The 15,343-nt window shown below is 44.3% G+C and overlaps 1 protein-coding gene across 4 annotated transcripts in view; it reads right to left on the bottom strand.

Annotated features, from left to right (window-relative positions):
- The window catches only part of LOC306939789 (transmembrane protein 132C), a 220,629-nt gene that overhangs the window by 18,589 nt on the left and 186,697 nt on the right, over positions 1 to 15,343 (bottom strand). For all 4 annotated transcript variants that reach the window (XM_079524487.1, XM_079524488.1, XM_079524489.1 and 1 more), the window contains 2 exons: positions 13,826 to 13,969; positions 1,179 to 1,387 (listed from right to left, as the gene is read on the bottom strand). In XM_079524487.1, the coding sequence (XP_079380613.1) occupies positions 1,179 to 1,387; positions 13,826 to 13,969 (353 nt within the window). The remainder of the gene's footprint in view (positions 1 to 1,178; positions 1,388 to 13,825; positions 13,970 to 15,343) is intronic.

Raw genomic sequence — 15,343 nt, 5'->3', positions numbered from 1 at the left:
TATTCCTTAGGAATCTTGCTTTCATTCGCTGTATGGTACATGGTTCTATTTTTATCGAATTAAACAATATCAAAGTACGAACTTGTATGTTCGGGGGTTAGACGATTCTGGGAACATTACGCATGGATTGCCAATTTGCCAGCCAATGCTGCGTATCTACTCGCAGTTCCATTCCGATCTGAAAGGTATAGGTAGGTGCCATTTCAAAGTCTTAGTTATTCATTTATGAATCAAATCAACTAGAATAAAGATTTTTACAGCTGTTTTTCATGCTTAGAACAGAAACAAATTAAGTGATGATGTGCGTATATCTCCCTCCCTTAGCATATGGCTGCGCCGCTGTAATGACTTTCCAATGAAAACTGCAAGTTACTTAACAAAATAGAGACATAGGCCTACAAGCTATGCACATCATGGCTGTGACAGCTTGTGGATCTGTTCTTTTGAGGCATAAAGGTGACAGCATGCAGTGCAATATGAATAATTAACCCAAATGTGACAAAGTCATGTCATGTCTATGGTGCCAGTCTGCAGAAATGTAATACCACTTGCCGAAAAGGGCGCATTCCATGAGGATCAGCTGGTGTCGTAAAGAGATTAGTACGGACATGTTCATTGGGTAAACCTCAAAACTCCCTGAAACACTCCCATGACTAATTCAAGGCCGTTTTGCTCACACCACGGGGTGTCGAAAGCGCTTCTCACCTGGCCCATAATTGTAATATGACATTGCACCCGCCCCCACGTCTTAAAAACTGTAAAATTATATGTAATTAGATTCCACTTGCTTAATAGGGCCCTTAGTGTCCAATCCGGGGACATCGCTGGATTTCATAGCACAGCACAGAGTGCCGTGCTATGAACTTGTAGGTCTGCTATTTTTTTTTAATCGTGAAAATGTGGCGCAAATCATTGACTATATACGTATATTCTTTCAGAGCAAACGTTTTCAACTCAAATCTTTGCTTCTGGGAGGTCCCTGGAATAACATATTTTCAGATAGGGGTCCGTGGGCAAATACAGATAATTCTGGGGGTTCTTGACATGAAAAAGGTTGAGCACCACTGACATAGAAACAGGGTTTTTCAGAAAACTGTCAGGATTTAGAAGGAATTTTGTAGAATCGTCCTCAGGTCTAAAAGGGTTAATCAATGATGTGTCAAGTGGCGTTGCCTTACCTTCTGCTGCCAGTAGAGACGGGGACCCTCCATCCTTTGATCTGGCTGAGCTCAGAGTCAGACACGTGGATCTGCAGAGGCAGGCGGGGCATCCATACACTGACCTCCAGCTGGGCACTCAGGAAGCTGTAGGTGAAGTTGAGCAACACCTTGGTCCTCCCTCGGGTCTCTTTGCCGTTCACATAGACGTAGTCACAGCGATCCGACACCTGGGCCACAGACAGACAGACAGACAGACAGACAGACAGGCAGACAGACAGACAGACAGACAGACAGACAGACAGACAGACAGACACGAGGAGAGAAAGTGGGCATACAAAGAGGACATCAGAGAGATGGACAGAGATAAAGAGCATAATAGATGATTGTACAGACTAGTGCACGACATAGTACACATACCAATACATTTTCTGTCTTGGATACACGTCGACTTCCAGCAATTACACAGCTGTAAGATACATTCCAATTACTTAGAAGTAGATCTCATGGTATTTTAGTGAACACTGCCCGGACTAATTAGCTGGATGGTTGAAAGACTTGGCATTGCTTCACTTGAAATGCAAACTGCATTTAGTAGCATACTGTGCGTGCGTGCGTGCGTGCGTGCGTGCGTGCGTGCGTGCGTGCGTGCGTGCGTGCGTGCGTGCGTCCGTCCTTGCGTGCGTGCGTGCGTCTAAGTATCGGATTACAGACACTTCATTTTGGTACAATTTGATAAGGTTTGGCTGCCCCTCGACCGTTAAATAAACCTGAATAGAAGCACCTAATGGACAGGATACCATTGATGTGATCGACTGTCTATCATCATCATTTGTGTCCGTTTTCCATGGCAGCATTTCATCTTACTACTCTATTTTATCCCATATGGACCTGAGGACAATTTAACAAATGTCTTCTAAATCATGACCCATGTTTCCATGTCAGTGGTTCTCAAACTATTTCATGTCAAAGAGCCCCAGAATTATCTGTATTTGGCCGCCGACCCCCCATCTGAAAATATGTTGTTCCAGGCACCCCCCAGAAGCAAGGATTAGAGTTAAAACCATTCGCTCTGAAAGAATATATATTCAAAGATTTGCGCCACAAAGATTTGCGCCACAAGCTCATGCCGCTATGAGCTTGTAGATCTGCTATTTTTCAATATCTTAGGTATAATACAATGCTTAAACGCCAAATGGGGTTCCCGCCCTGAATGGGTTTTAAGCAACGTCACTGAGCAGTATGGGTTGGAGGTTTCCTTTTCCTCTTGTCTGTCTTGTTCTTTTCTTTTATTCCTCTTTTTGTTTTTCATGACAAAATAATGTACACTGTACAAATTGCATTTAACATTTTATAGAGTACAGGAAGATCGAACACACAGGATAAATGATAAAACACAACTTCAATGTTCATTTAAAGGTATATTCAGTGATTTCACTTAATTCAAATATCACTTCTTTTTTTGTTTTGTTGTGATAATCCTCCCTACTATAGAGTGTACTGACCATATACCAGAAACCTTAGGTTTCGTTTTTGGCTAGGTGGCACAGCCTTCATCCAATCAGGATAGAGAGGGGCCTTCCGCCAATCATGATCGAGCGGGGGCGGGCCTTGGTGTGCGTGCTGTTGGCCTGTCGCGTGCCCACCCCACTGTAGTGCGTGCATGTGCACATCTTGTTACCGGGGCAGATCGGGGGGTTTTCCAAATCACGCAAATCACTGAATGCTCCTTTAAAGGCTGACATGTGCCACAGTGTACGTACATCTTCGAGTTGCCACTCCAACGTCACTCTTATCACATGCGTGTTAACGTGCATTTGATTAAGGTTATCACTATTGGCAGAGAGTGATTGCATATGCCAGTCAGCATGCATGCAGTGCTGTGCAGTACCCCAGCAGCAGCTTCACCATTTATAACATTTATATACAGTAATACCGGTATATCTTACACATGGCTTTAGCCTTTTTCGCATATCCCGTGGTCTGACTGTGGTTGATGATTCTATTATATCTGACTCCGTCTAATCAATCTTGTTGCATTAGAAAACGAATAAACCATGTATAATGTGCAATTTAAGCATGAAATAACTCTTTGTCATGCCATGAGATTGAAGCCACTCAAGCCAGTAGTATGTACAGTAGTATGTTGCTGTGTTATGCCAGATCCGGAACTGTACAGTAGGCCTACATATTGTACACATTGATAAAGTCTACCCTACATTATAGTATGCGTTTTCTTTTTGCTTTTACCCTAAGCTTTAATTTCATATATGGAGTAACGACAATAAGTGTTTCTGCACTGAGGATGCATCTTGTGCATAAAGGGTTGATTTGATAAAACTATAAACTATATATACCAGTAAGACATCTGAGGGCAAGAAGCGACCTCGCCGTGCACGCGCCCGCCTGGGTGACGGCAGACTGCTGGGCGAGCGCTGGCGCTTTGGCATGGGGGAGGGTCAGATCAACATATGGAATGAATTCTGTACTGGCCATATATGGAGTGTAGTGTCTTGAGTTTGGTAAGGTCAGATCAACATATGGAATGTCAGAACAGGTCAGCTCCATATATGGAGATCTAAGGGTGGCAGCAGGGGCAGTGTCTTGAGTGTACAGGGTTTGATGAGGGCCCATGCAGGTACTGTAGGGCCGGGCCATCATTTTCGGGCCTGTTTAAAACTCTAGTTTTCGCCGGCTGGCGGGCGCGGCTGGAAAAATTACTTTGGGGCAGGCCCGTCTATAGAGTTTAAATGGACGGGTATCAGTCAAAAGGGAGACATCGAAGAGGATGAAAGGATGGGAAGGATATGGAATGTCAGAACAGGTAAGCTCCATATATGGAGAGCTACGGGTTTGAGGTCAGATGTAGAGTTGCTGGCCAATATTGATGGCATTCCCATATGGGCTTAATATTGATGACATCAGGGATCTCCATCCCTGATGATGTCACGTGATGTGACATGACCATATGGTCATGCCTGGGGTGACGGACTAACTGACTGACGGGAAATGCACGTTTTCATAGTAAATGCGACCTGCAGTCGCAATAAAAATAAATACCGATAGCAATGGAAATGATTTAGTTGTCCATTTTAGCACCTTTTCCCGTTGTCATATTACATTAGGACCATTACGAAAAACAATTCTTGTTAAATGTGGGCATGAACAGCCTTTGGGATGTTGAGCTATATAGACCTGGGTAGTCAAGTCATCATAACACTGCCGGAATTTCACATCAGTATGGGCTGTGTTTATACTCAACACAGTTGAAACTGCACTTGGTCTTTGTATTATGAAAGGGTAACACTATTTATTCATTTAACCTTTATTTAAGTCTCAGAGGACACATTGAGCCCTCTTTTTCAAGGGAGCATTGATTTCATATGTCTAAACAAAATCAATGCAAGGCATGACTAGAAATGGCTGCTTTGCAGAGAGCACATCTCCACCAGGTCGGGTTGCCATGCTTTACTCCGTCAAATGTGACAGAGTAATGGCTCAGTTGTCCGGGCACCTTGGCTGGTAATCCAGTCTGTCAGTGTGGTTCGACTCCCGATCCCGACGGCCTTTACTGCATGTCTTCCCCCCATCTCTCGCCCCATTTCCTGTCAGCCTACTGTCTGTCCCTCCATAAAATATATAAAATAAAGGCGAAAGCCACAAAAAAACATAAAAAAAAAAAATCACACCCGTGTGAAGTAAGTGGTGCAACTCTGTGTGGGGGTCCCCCGGGGGGGGGGGGGGGGGGGGGGGGAGTTCCAGACCCACAGGAACGCACCCATGGTGCCGGCCCGATTCCGGCGAGCCGCCCCGCGTCCGAAACGGTTGAGTTACCGTGTGGGGGTCCCTCTACTGTACCCTCTACTGTACTGTACTGGCACACCTGAAATCACCATATATACAGTTAATATGTGCGTGTGTGTTTGTGTGTGTGTGTGTGCACAGCACACACACATGCAGGATTCAAGTCCATTGTCTCCCTCTCTCACATTTAACTCCTTTGCTGCCTTTAGTGTTAGCATGGTTGTACTGCCCTAGGGGCCGCCCTTCCAGGCCCAGTCTATAGAGCTTGTTGTCGTTCCGGGTTAAACAGGAAGGTGGGGGCTTCCGGAAGTGGAACGACACCACACAACACAGCCCACAGCCTTTAGCTAGCAGAACAACCAGCTACATTTTCTCAGCGATGCGATACAAAATCACAAATGATTTAGGATCGTCGGGTGCACGGCGGCTCACCATGGAACACTCTCTAACCTTTGGAGATTCGGCGCTTTGAAAATCGGGTTATAATGGCGGCTCAACGGAGCTGGATTTAGAAATCGCATCGCTGCTGGTGAAGGAGGAGGGCTATACTAGCCGGAGCAATGCTACAAGGTAAACAGACCGACGGCGTGTTCATATATGGATTAAACATATGTCTACGCTTATAAACGTTTCACTGCCAGGCGTATGCAAAGGCTAAAATATGTAATTTAGAAAGCATATTATTATGTCATTCAAACCTTTATTTATTCTCGAAAGACATTGAGGTCATCCTCATTTGCAGTGTCGTCGAGATACAAATAATACAACATTTCTGCAAACAAATTCCTGCTCCAGGTTCCTGACACCAAACTGCGCACCATGGGGGACCGGGCATTTTGCTCGGCAGCACCGCGCCTGTGGAACAGCCTCCCCGTGGACTTGAGAGTGCCGCAGACTATTGAATCTTTTAAAACGGGCCTGAAAACGTTCCTGTTTCGGAAGGCTTTTTCGTGTTGAATTGTTGTCATTTTGCACTTTTTTTTTAATGTTCATGTTTATTTATTTGATATGAATGCAAATTGCAATGCATGCTACCAGTTCCGGGTGCCTGACAGTGCTTTGACAGCCTCAACCTTCTCTCTCCATATTGTCATGTATATTGTTTATTCATGATATTGTTCACACATAGGGGTGTATGTGTGTGCATGCGGCTCATTCAAGTGGATGATTGTGGGTGGTGTATGTGGCTTTGGTAGATGCTAGTTAGCAGATGGAGTTGAAAAAGACCCACAAATTTTCTTCCAACCCAAGAAGAAAGCCCTGGCTTGTGATTTGTTGGAGAAGTTGCAACTTCAATCAGCTACAAAGGCTCTCACATGTACAGCCAATGCACAGCCAATGACAAATCAGGGACATCTAACACATCTTTCTTCAAACCACAATAATCTTTTCATCAAACCTTTATAAATAGGAACAAATCATTCCACAGGGCTTTTGTTTCCAATCAGCAACATTTAAATGTATACATTCTGAAGGGTATCATATTAATGCATGATTGGCATAGCTGGGAATTTAAGCATATGTCGCGCGCAAGTGGTGTGACAATTGTTCCATTATAACAAGAACAATCTTAAGCAGGCTGTCATTTGCCTCGTCCTCTTTCAATACGAGTTGGCAGCTCTACCCTCAAATGATACATGTATGTCAGAGAAACCCCATCTCTCTCTTTCCAACAATACTGACAGGTTGCCAAATGACAGTTCTCTGCCCCTGACAATTCCCTCATATGTCTCTCTCTCTCTCTCCCCTATCTATTATCTGCTCTATTATTCGTTACTTTTTATCTGTCTGTCATGAAAACAGGTTGTACTTAAAAAAAAAAAAAAAAAACGAAGTTGAACAGAAATTAAAGTAGGACGATGTAATAATCCAATAGGCTGTCGAGCCATCTGTGAGACAACCACTTTGGGAAGTTTTTGGAAAACGACGTGTAGCCGGCCTGCCTCACATGTCTTCCAGTAATACCACTGAAGATGTGTGTCTGTGTGTGCGTGCGTGCGTGCCTGCGTACGGTTGTAATGCATGTAACTCGCCAACCGCTTTCCCCACCGACTTCACATTCGACACACGCAGTCCACACCCACGCAGGGAGTGCAGTGCCCGGTATCGAGTCGGGCGGACCCACGGTTCTCCAGAACCACCACAAAAGGCTCTGGCCAGGCTCTGCCAGTGGGCCTAATCAGCCTAAATCCCCTCACCTGTGCAATTTCCAGCCTCTGCCTCAGCCAATTGATTGCCATGGCAACACCACACCTGACAATTGATTAGCCTACTTAACCAGTCTACTTTTCACAGTCAATCAGTTTGCCCTCTTCAGACACAGGCAGATCTCCATGTGAGACACAGAGTTGCATCATTCTCAAGGCCGGTAGCCGACGGGCACGTACAGGTGTAGTGTAGTAAATCGCCTGATGGGAAATGTATTAGGCCTACTCTACTGTGCAGCTCTCTTTCAATATGAGTTGATACAACACAGTGTGATCATTCATGTGATGCAAAGAGGATAATGGAAAATCACGTTTGCACATGCATGCACACACAAACACACTGCACGCACCCACATGAGCGAGCGCATACGCACGCATGTTCTCACACACACACGCACGCGGCGCGCAGCCGTGCACGCACGCAGACACAGACAGACACACACGCGTGCATGCATGCAACTACACTAAAACAATGATGTACACTTAAGCCTATAGGCCTACTCAAATGAGCAGCCACCCAGAGAACTGAAATAATGAACTCTTTAGTTTCATCTTCTGTTCTTTTCTCTCTTTATTATGGCCTACATTTTGACAATGTTGAAATAAAGTTTATTTTAATCTATCCAATGCTTTCAAAATCTAAAATTGAGATCATTTTGTATCATTCTCAGGTTGATTCCTCCCTGACAGAATGGGTTGGTGCCACAGATGATGATACCGTAGTAAACATTTAATTGACATCTCTGAGAGCAGACAGACACCCTCAGCACAACAAATGTGCCACTTCATTGATCTCTACAGTTCTCCTTGACGACGACAGAAGCAGATCAATGTCCTCCTCCAAGGAAATGATCCATTGCATTGTAGTACATTATTTCTCTCTCTCTCTCTCTCTCTCTCTCTCTCTCTCTCTCTCTCTCTCTCTCTCTCTCTCTCTCTCTCTCTCTCTCTCTCTCTCTCTCTCTCTCTCTCTCTCTCTCTCTCTCTCTCTCTCTCTCTCCTCTCTCTCTCTCCTCTCTCTCTCTCTCTCCTCTCCTCTCCCCCCCCCCCCCCCCCCCCCCCCCCGCGGTCCCCCGTATCTATCTATCTATCTAATTTCACTTCCACGGTAGGCAGTATGTAGGAAATGTCCATATTGCTCCATTGCATGCAGGTCTGATAAGGAAACATACTGGTGATTGACATAAGACTAAACTAAACACTAGGGGGAGAATGGGCAATTAATATCAGTCCGTGTGACCAGCAGGTCTACTCGCCCGCACCACTGCATCGTTCCACTGATACGTCCGTGTTTTTTTAACCATGTCCCACCTAAAACTCATCAGTCATTAATTAAGTGTACCTGAAAACCTGTGATGTACACTATAGTTGTCATGACAAAAGAAAATAGATATTCGCACGACTCAAGAATCAACCATATGGCACATATATTGATTCTGTTTATTGAGATGAACCACACTATTTAAACTTGTTTGTTTGTTTTGTCCTTTCTGATCCGATCACGATACTACAATTTCTGTGTTAGCCGATACCGAATACCGATACCAGAGAATAATATAATAAAAAAAGAAAAAATATCTTATTTTGATGTCCACCGATTGGGAATAGTGTTTATAGCCATCTAGCTATATACAGTATCTCGTGTTGTGTTTATAGCAGACTCCTCACTCAAATGTGCACTTGCAGTTTGGGCAACTCAAAAGCTTAGACTGGTTAGACTGGCATATTTGCCGGTACCGATATGACCCGATATGACAAAATAAGGGCCGATCCGATACTTTTCCGATACCGATACAGTATCGGGACATCTCTAATTTAAACCAACAAGAGGAAAGCGCCCTTCGGGTGTGTGCAGAGTTTTTGTGTGGTAATAGCACAGTGTTGTGTTATTGGTGCAAACAAACATGTAGTAATTGTGTACATTACAGTACATTACAGCAGTGAAGATTATCATAACATGGTTCGTATTGAACAGTAGGGTGCAATAGAGCACGCACATCCACTACCTAAACGCCAGGTTCCGGGCCGAGGTAAATAATAGAAAAGAAAATAATGTCCGCACACTCTTCATCAGGTCTGATGAAGAGCCATGAGGCTCGAAATGTCATGTCCACTATGGTGTAAGGAATCTTAAATACATTTTTAAGCTTTGGAGCTTATTCCAGTGTGCAGAGCTTATTTTCTTCTCTTGTATTGACCAGTAAACAAGATTATTGTTCATTGAACAGAGCGCATCGCCAAGTGCACGTTGATTACAAGTGTGATGTCCTGGACCCGGCCGTGTTGTGTTTGTTTTGAAATTGAACACAGCATGTCCGTGTCTGTCCACAACTCGCGCATACGTGTGCACTTCCGGCGCGCATATGCGCCACTGTTGTGCAACAGTGGAGTTGCATACAAACTGTCCAACTTTGAAGTATACATTAGCCAGAGACCACTGAGCAAATATTTGTGCAAAGTGTGGAGCCAGTTGGAGCAGTGGTCTCCGGCACGTGCAGAGAGTGTTAAGAGAGGGCAGGGGCTGAAGTCCCAAAGGAGGGCACTTTTGGCCCAAAATAGCGAAAATAGAAGATCTACAAGCTCACAACGCGTCACGCTGCGACGCGTTGAGAGCTTGTAGATCAGCTATTTTCGGGGCGCAACCCTGCACTCTTTATCTACTGGAGATGCGGTGTAACGAAATGGATTTCAAAACAAATTAGTTCAGGAGACTTCGGGAATGGTATGGCATGGGAAGGAGAGGAGGGCAAATGGTAAATGGTGCATTTATATAGCACCTTTATCCAAGGCGCTTTACAGAGATTGTGCATTACATTCACCCATTCACACACACATTCATAGTCATACACCGATGGCGGCGGAAACCATGCAAGGCACCAACCAGCACATCTGGAGCAATTAGGGGTTCAGTGTCTTGCTCAAGGACACTTCGACACTAACTGGTAAATAAATGGTGCATTTATATAGCGCCTTTTTCCAAGGCGCTTTACATAGATTGTGCATTACATTCACCCATTCACACACACATTCATACACCGATGGCGGCGGAAACCATGCAAGGCACCAACCAGCACATCGGGAGCAATTAGGGGTTCAGTGTCTTGCTCAAGGACCCTTCAACACTAACTCTGGGGGAGCCCGGGTTCGAACTGGCGACCTTGCGGTTACCATCCGGAAACTCTACCCCTGAGCCACCGCCGGCATTTGCATTTCTTTCACCATATAGTAAATGCTGCATTCGTGGTCTGGAGAGGGCAGTTGTTTTACAGACGGGTAAAAGGGCAGGGGCTGAAGTGTGAAGTGTGTGCACGGCCCTGAGTGGTGTGCTGTGAGACGCTCCACAACACTTGGGTGTCGCAGTGGCTTCTGGTATAGAAACTAAGATATGTGAAAATAAATCTTCGTCTTTGGAAAGACGAGCCAGAGGAAGCCAACCAAGTAATCCATAACTTCAGAGGCAAATTCAGATATAATACACATCATCGCATTCCCCTGCAGACTATTCCCAATCATTACTTTTCATTGGCAACCAATCAAGGAGAAAACCTATTGAGTGATGCTAATTCCTGCAGGTTTGCATGCATGCCACTGTATAAAGCGCACACGTGGTGGGGTCGATAAACCAGTGGTTCCCAAAGTGGGGTCCGGGGACCCCCAGGGGTCCTTGATTGAGCTCCAGGGGGTCCCCAGCTAGATGATAGTTTGGACCCAAATGGACCCTTATGGGTCTGTAAGTGTATAAGTTGTACACTCTGAGTTAAATGAACGTTGATTTTACAATATACTGTACATGGGGGTCTCAGAGATAGAAATGCCATTAAATGGGGGTCAAACTGGGGGTCCTTGAAATTAAACGGGTTGAGAATCACTGCTAGAGCCATACAAATCTTCTCTCTCATGGGGGTCTCTCTGGCATATCTTTTCACATGGGGGTCCACAGGCTAATTAGTGTCAATTTGGGAGTCCTTGGCATGAAAAAGTGTGTGGGATCATACCACTGATATAAAAAAAAGTGTGTGGGATCATACCACTGATCATACCACTGATCATACCACTGATATAAACAACTGGTTTGAATTCCACAAGTGCATGGATGGTATATTCAAGTCTTTAAGGATATAGCCAGTAGCTTCAGCTTATTTTTCTTACACTAATGAATAACCCTGTAGAAGTCAGAGAAAACCCATGAAAGAAGCAACAAGATGCTGCAACCCCCCCCCCCCCCCCCCAGTGGGGGACACACACACAGGTCGACGTCACTATGCGAGGTACGCACGCCGTGGATAATTAAACCCACTGGGAGCTCTGCCTTTATTTCTCTCAGGCATGCTTGTATAGTATATGCACATGCATGACCACATTAGACAGACAGACAGACAGACAGACAGACAGACAGACAGACAGACAGACAGACAGACAGACAGACAGACAGACAGACAGACAGACAGACAGACAGACAGACAGACAGACAGACAGACACACAGACACACACACACACACACACACACACACACACACACACCACGAGATGCTCAGCATGATAACATTGACGCACTTGAGGAAAGCTATTCTCATTTTTCACCCACATACACGTGCGTGCGTGCGTGCGTGCCTGTGTATAGAATAGTTTTGGACATGCAAGGTTTCTACCCATAGTATATGATAAACCCACTGCTACTGTGATTCTTGATGCTATAGTCACTGTACAATGTACAGTACCACAGCCTTGATCATGATCAACATAGAATGCACCGCCAAAAGCACTTTTTTGACCATATGGAGTGCCACACATGCCAAAGAGTATGCTGTAGAAATTCTATGTTCGTATTTATGTTGTTATCCAGAGGCTCTGTCTGAATAATAGGAACATGCTGGCAGCGGACTCGTTTTTTTCTTGTTTTTACTTTTTTTCCTGAAACTCTGCAGGGCTCACCCCAGGATATTGATCTATCACTCTGTGACCCTTAGAAAAACTTGTCTAATCTAACAGCCTGCCATCGAAGGGAAAAACAACGACGACAACAACAACAACAGAGCACTATTCTTTTCTGGAAGAGATGAAGATGCATAGTCCTTCCAGACTGTGCATTCTTTGGGCAACAACATTATACGCAGTAGACATTGCTAGGAGACAAATAGCGTTTCACAATAAACGGATGAGGAATACAAGCAGCTGCATTTCTTATACTTTCTGCTCAGGAAATTGAGTTGGCAGGTTCAGCAACAGATTGCAAACGTAGATGTAGAAATTGTGAAGTAGCAAAGAATGACTTTCTCTCCAACACTATTCTCTTTCACTCGGTGTCTAAAATAACTTGCTTTGTTTGGACCATACTTTAATTGGGTCTACCCCAGGCAAATGAACAATTAACACTTTAATTGCCCGGAACTATTTAATCCATTACATTCATGCGCCCAGTCGATTTATAAACACGGACGCCTTTTCCGGACGGACCGGCCGGAAGTTCATGATGTTGTGTAGCAGCTAACAATAGCCACAGCACTCGAGAGTCGATCGACAACAACGGGAGACAAGAATAAATCTATCGAGACTAGCGACTGGACCGCGGAGCGCCGTCTAACACAGGATCTTTTTTCAGAAAAAGACGGGATGATTTAGATCGCGATTTATGAACGTTTTAAGATTTTCGTTTTCATCAGCTAAACAGAGGAGGGAGTTTTTCGATGACGCCTCACTCTTGCGCGTCACAGAGGACAGCCCAGGAGGCGCGCCTGGGCTATACAGCCATGCGATCTGTTCTCGTATCAATAAACTTTGTCTTTTGGACAATACTTCGTCCTGAGCGTCGGGTGTTACTAATAGAACAGACAAAGAACTTCGTCCTGGGCGTTCGGAGTGTTAAGGACATACAGAAGCACAACCAGATCAGCTATAGGATAATAATTGTGATCAACCCAGTGGATGTTATCATTGACATTTGCAATGATGATGTGTCTGTGGAACATTTAGTCCAACTACGGAGAAACCCAGGGGTGGACTGGCCACAGGACGTACCAGGTACGTATATGCCCGGTGGGCCGACTCTCTGGTGGGCCGGTCTGGGCCAAAATGTTAAATTAGTTGTCTGTTGCTTGTGTGTCATTTATGTTGTAAATGTGGTGGTGTTAAGGGCTTGTATTTAAAAGTCAGTAGAGTATCTGCGCGCTGGTTTGTGGTAGCCTGGCTAATAAGCCAGACTCAAATCACACTGTCGTGTGGTATTTGAGTCTGGAGATGCTGTGTATGGATCTTGTTTCCCGGGGGCGGGTTCAAACATTTTCTCTTTGACGCAATTGGTCAGAGCTACTGTCAGTCAAAGGTCTCAAGCATTGAACGTCACTGTACCAAAGCCCGCCCATATTGCATACCGTGTCCCGATTGGGAAATGGGCGTACAATTGAGCCTCTCCAGACCGTAATCCGCCGGCAGGCAATTTTTTTTTGCCAACGGCTGATTCGGTCTGGCTTATTAGCGAGGCTAGGTTTGTGGTGTGGGCCAGTCTGGGCCTTAAATTCCCTGAAAATGTCCGGGCCGAATCTTTTTGTCTCAGTCCAGCCATGGAGATAACCTCAAGGACAACTATAGTATACCACACTTCAATCTATTCTGCTCAACACAAAGCAATTAAAAACTAACCGAGCCACTGACAACCTCACCTTCACGGCCTCCTCGTCTGTCGACTTGCACTCCACAGACTCTGTCACGTCCGAGACGGTTCCGTCCGTTCCAACAGTGACTACCTTGACTGGCACGGCAACGGTGCGGCCTGTGAGGACAGCTGTGTTGAGGATCTCAGTGTCCTGCAATGGAGGGGAAAACCACAAAAGACACAATGTTAGATCTAATGAAACATGTCATACAAGGGAGAAGAAAAAAAACATTTGGAGTGTGAGCATGCATAAGGCTTAAAATAGTGTGCCTTTAATATATATATTTTTTGTGATCATTAGAATGCCTAGAACATGTTTTATTTATTATTGTGAAAGATATCCCCCAAATGTAAATTATTAATTTATTATTAATATTTTAATTATAATAAATGTGCAAAAACCTTTTTTTCTTTTTACATAATTTCATCTGAGAAGTCCTAGTAGTAAAAAGTAGTGGTAAGGTTGAAATCTCTTTTTTGCAAGTAGAAATTAATCCGGGTGTTACAGGGTTAAAATGCCAGTGAATTAGTCAGCCTCAATCCTTAGGGGAAAGGCAATTTGTAATTAGATTTGGACCAGGGTTGATTAATAACACTTGTATTGACTGGTTACGTTACATTACACATTACCTTACTGTTGCTACTGGGGTGACGGAGGTGTGTAAAACACCAAATCACAAATACAATCCAATGATAACCATAGAATGGAAGCAGACATGATGAGCAGCTGGAAATGAGAAACAGTGAAAGGCAATGTTGTTTTTGGCAGCAAATTTTGATTTTAGTTTTTAGTCTCTTGAATAGTTGGTAGTAATTTAGTTTTAGTCACATTTTAGTCACCTGGAATGTTTTAGCGTTTAGTTTTAGTCGACTAAATATCATAAGACTTTAGTCGACTAAATCTACAGTTGATTTAGTCGAACAAAATGTATTTTGGCGTGCTTTGATGCCGTCGTAATGACTTTCTGAAAATAGCCGATCGTCTATTTCCGGCATGCAACCAATTGCAAAATGACTTATACTGGATCTCTTGTCCACTAGTCCCTTCCTAACATTTCCTAACACAACAGTCTACATTATAATCCATTATAAATGCGCTATAATGCATTATAAAGACGACCTTAATATAAAGTGTTACCGTGATTTTTTTCATGAGCTAAGTGCAGGGCCGGATTAACACCTCTGAGGGCCCCTGGGCACTGAAGCTCGAAGGGCCCCCCTTCACGCGCGCGCAACATTTTCGGAGCCGTTTTGGGGCAGTTTTATGCCGTTATATTGGCCTATTTCCTGGTGATCTAGCGCATTGTTGCTGCTTTACACACAATTGCACTTTTCAGCTGCCCTTCTCACCAACAATAAAACACTAATCTTTTTAGACAACATTTATTTCATTCAGATTTTTTTTTTGCCTGGGCACGTGCCCAAAGTGCCCATATGGTAGATCCGGCCCTGGCTAAGTGTTTGCCAAACACTTAGCTCATGAAAAAGATCACACTGTTTGGACACGTTTCCATCTGTGGATGTG

The sequence above is a fragment of the Electrona antarctica genome (assembly GCF_951216825.1).
Source record: "Electrona antarctica genome assembly, chromosome: 16".
NCBI classification, from domain to species: domain Eukaryota; kingdom Metazoa; phylum Chordata; class Actinopteri; order Myctophiformes; family Myctophidae; genus Electrona; species Electrona antarctica.
Note: the sequence above shows the minus strand (reverse complement) of the source record. Positions and strands in the feature narration are given on the sequence as shown.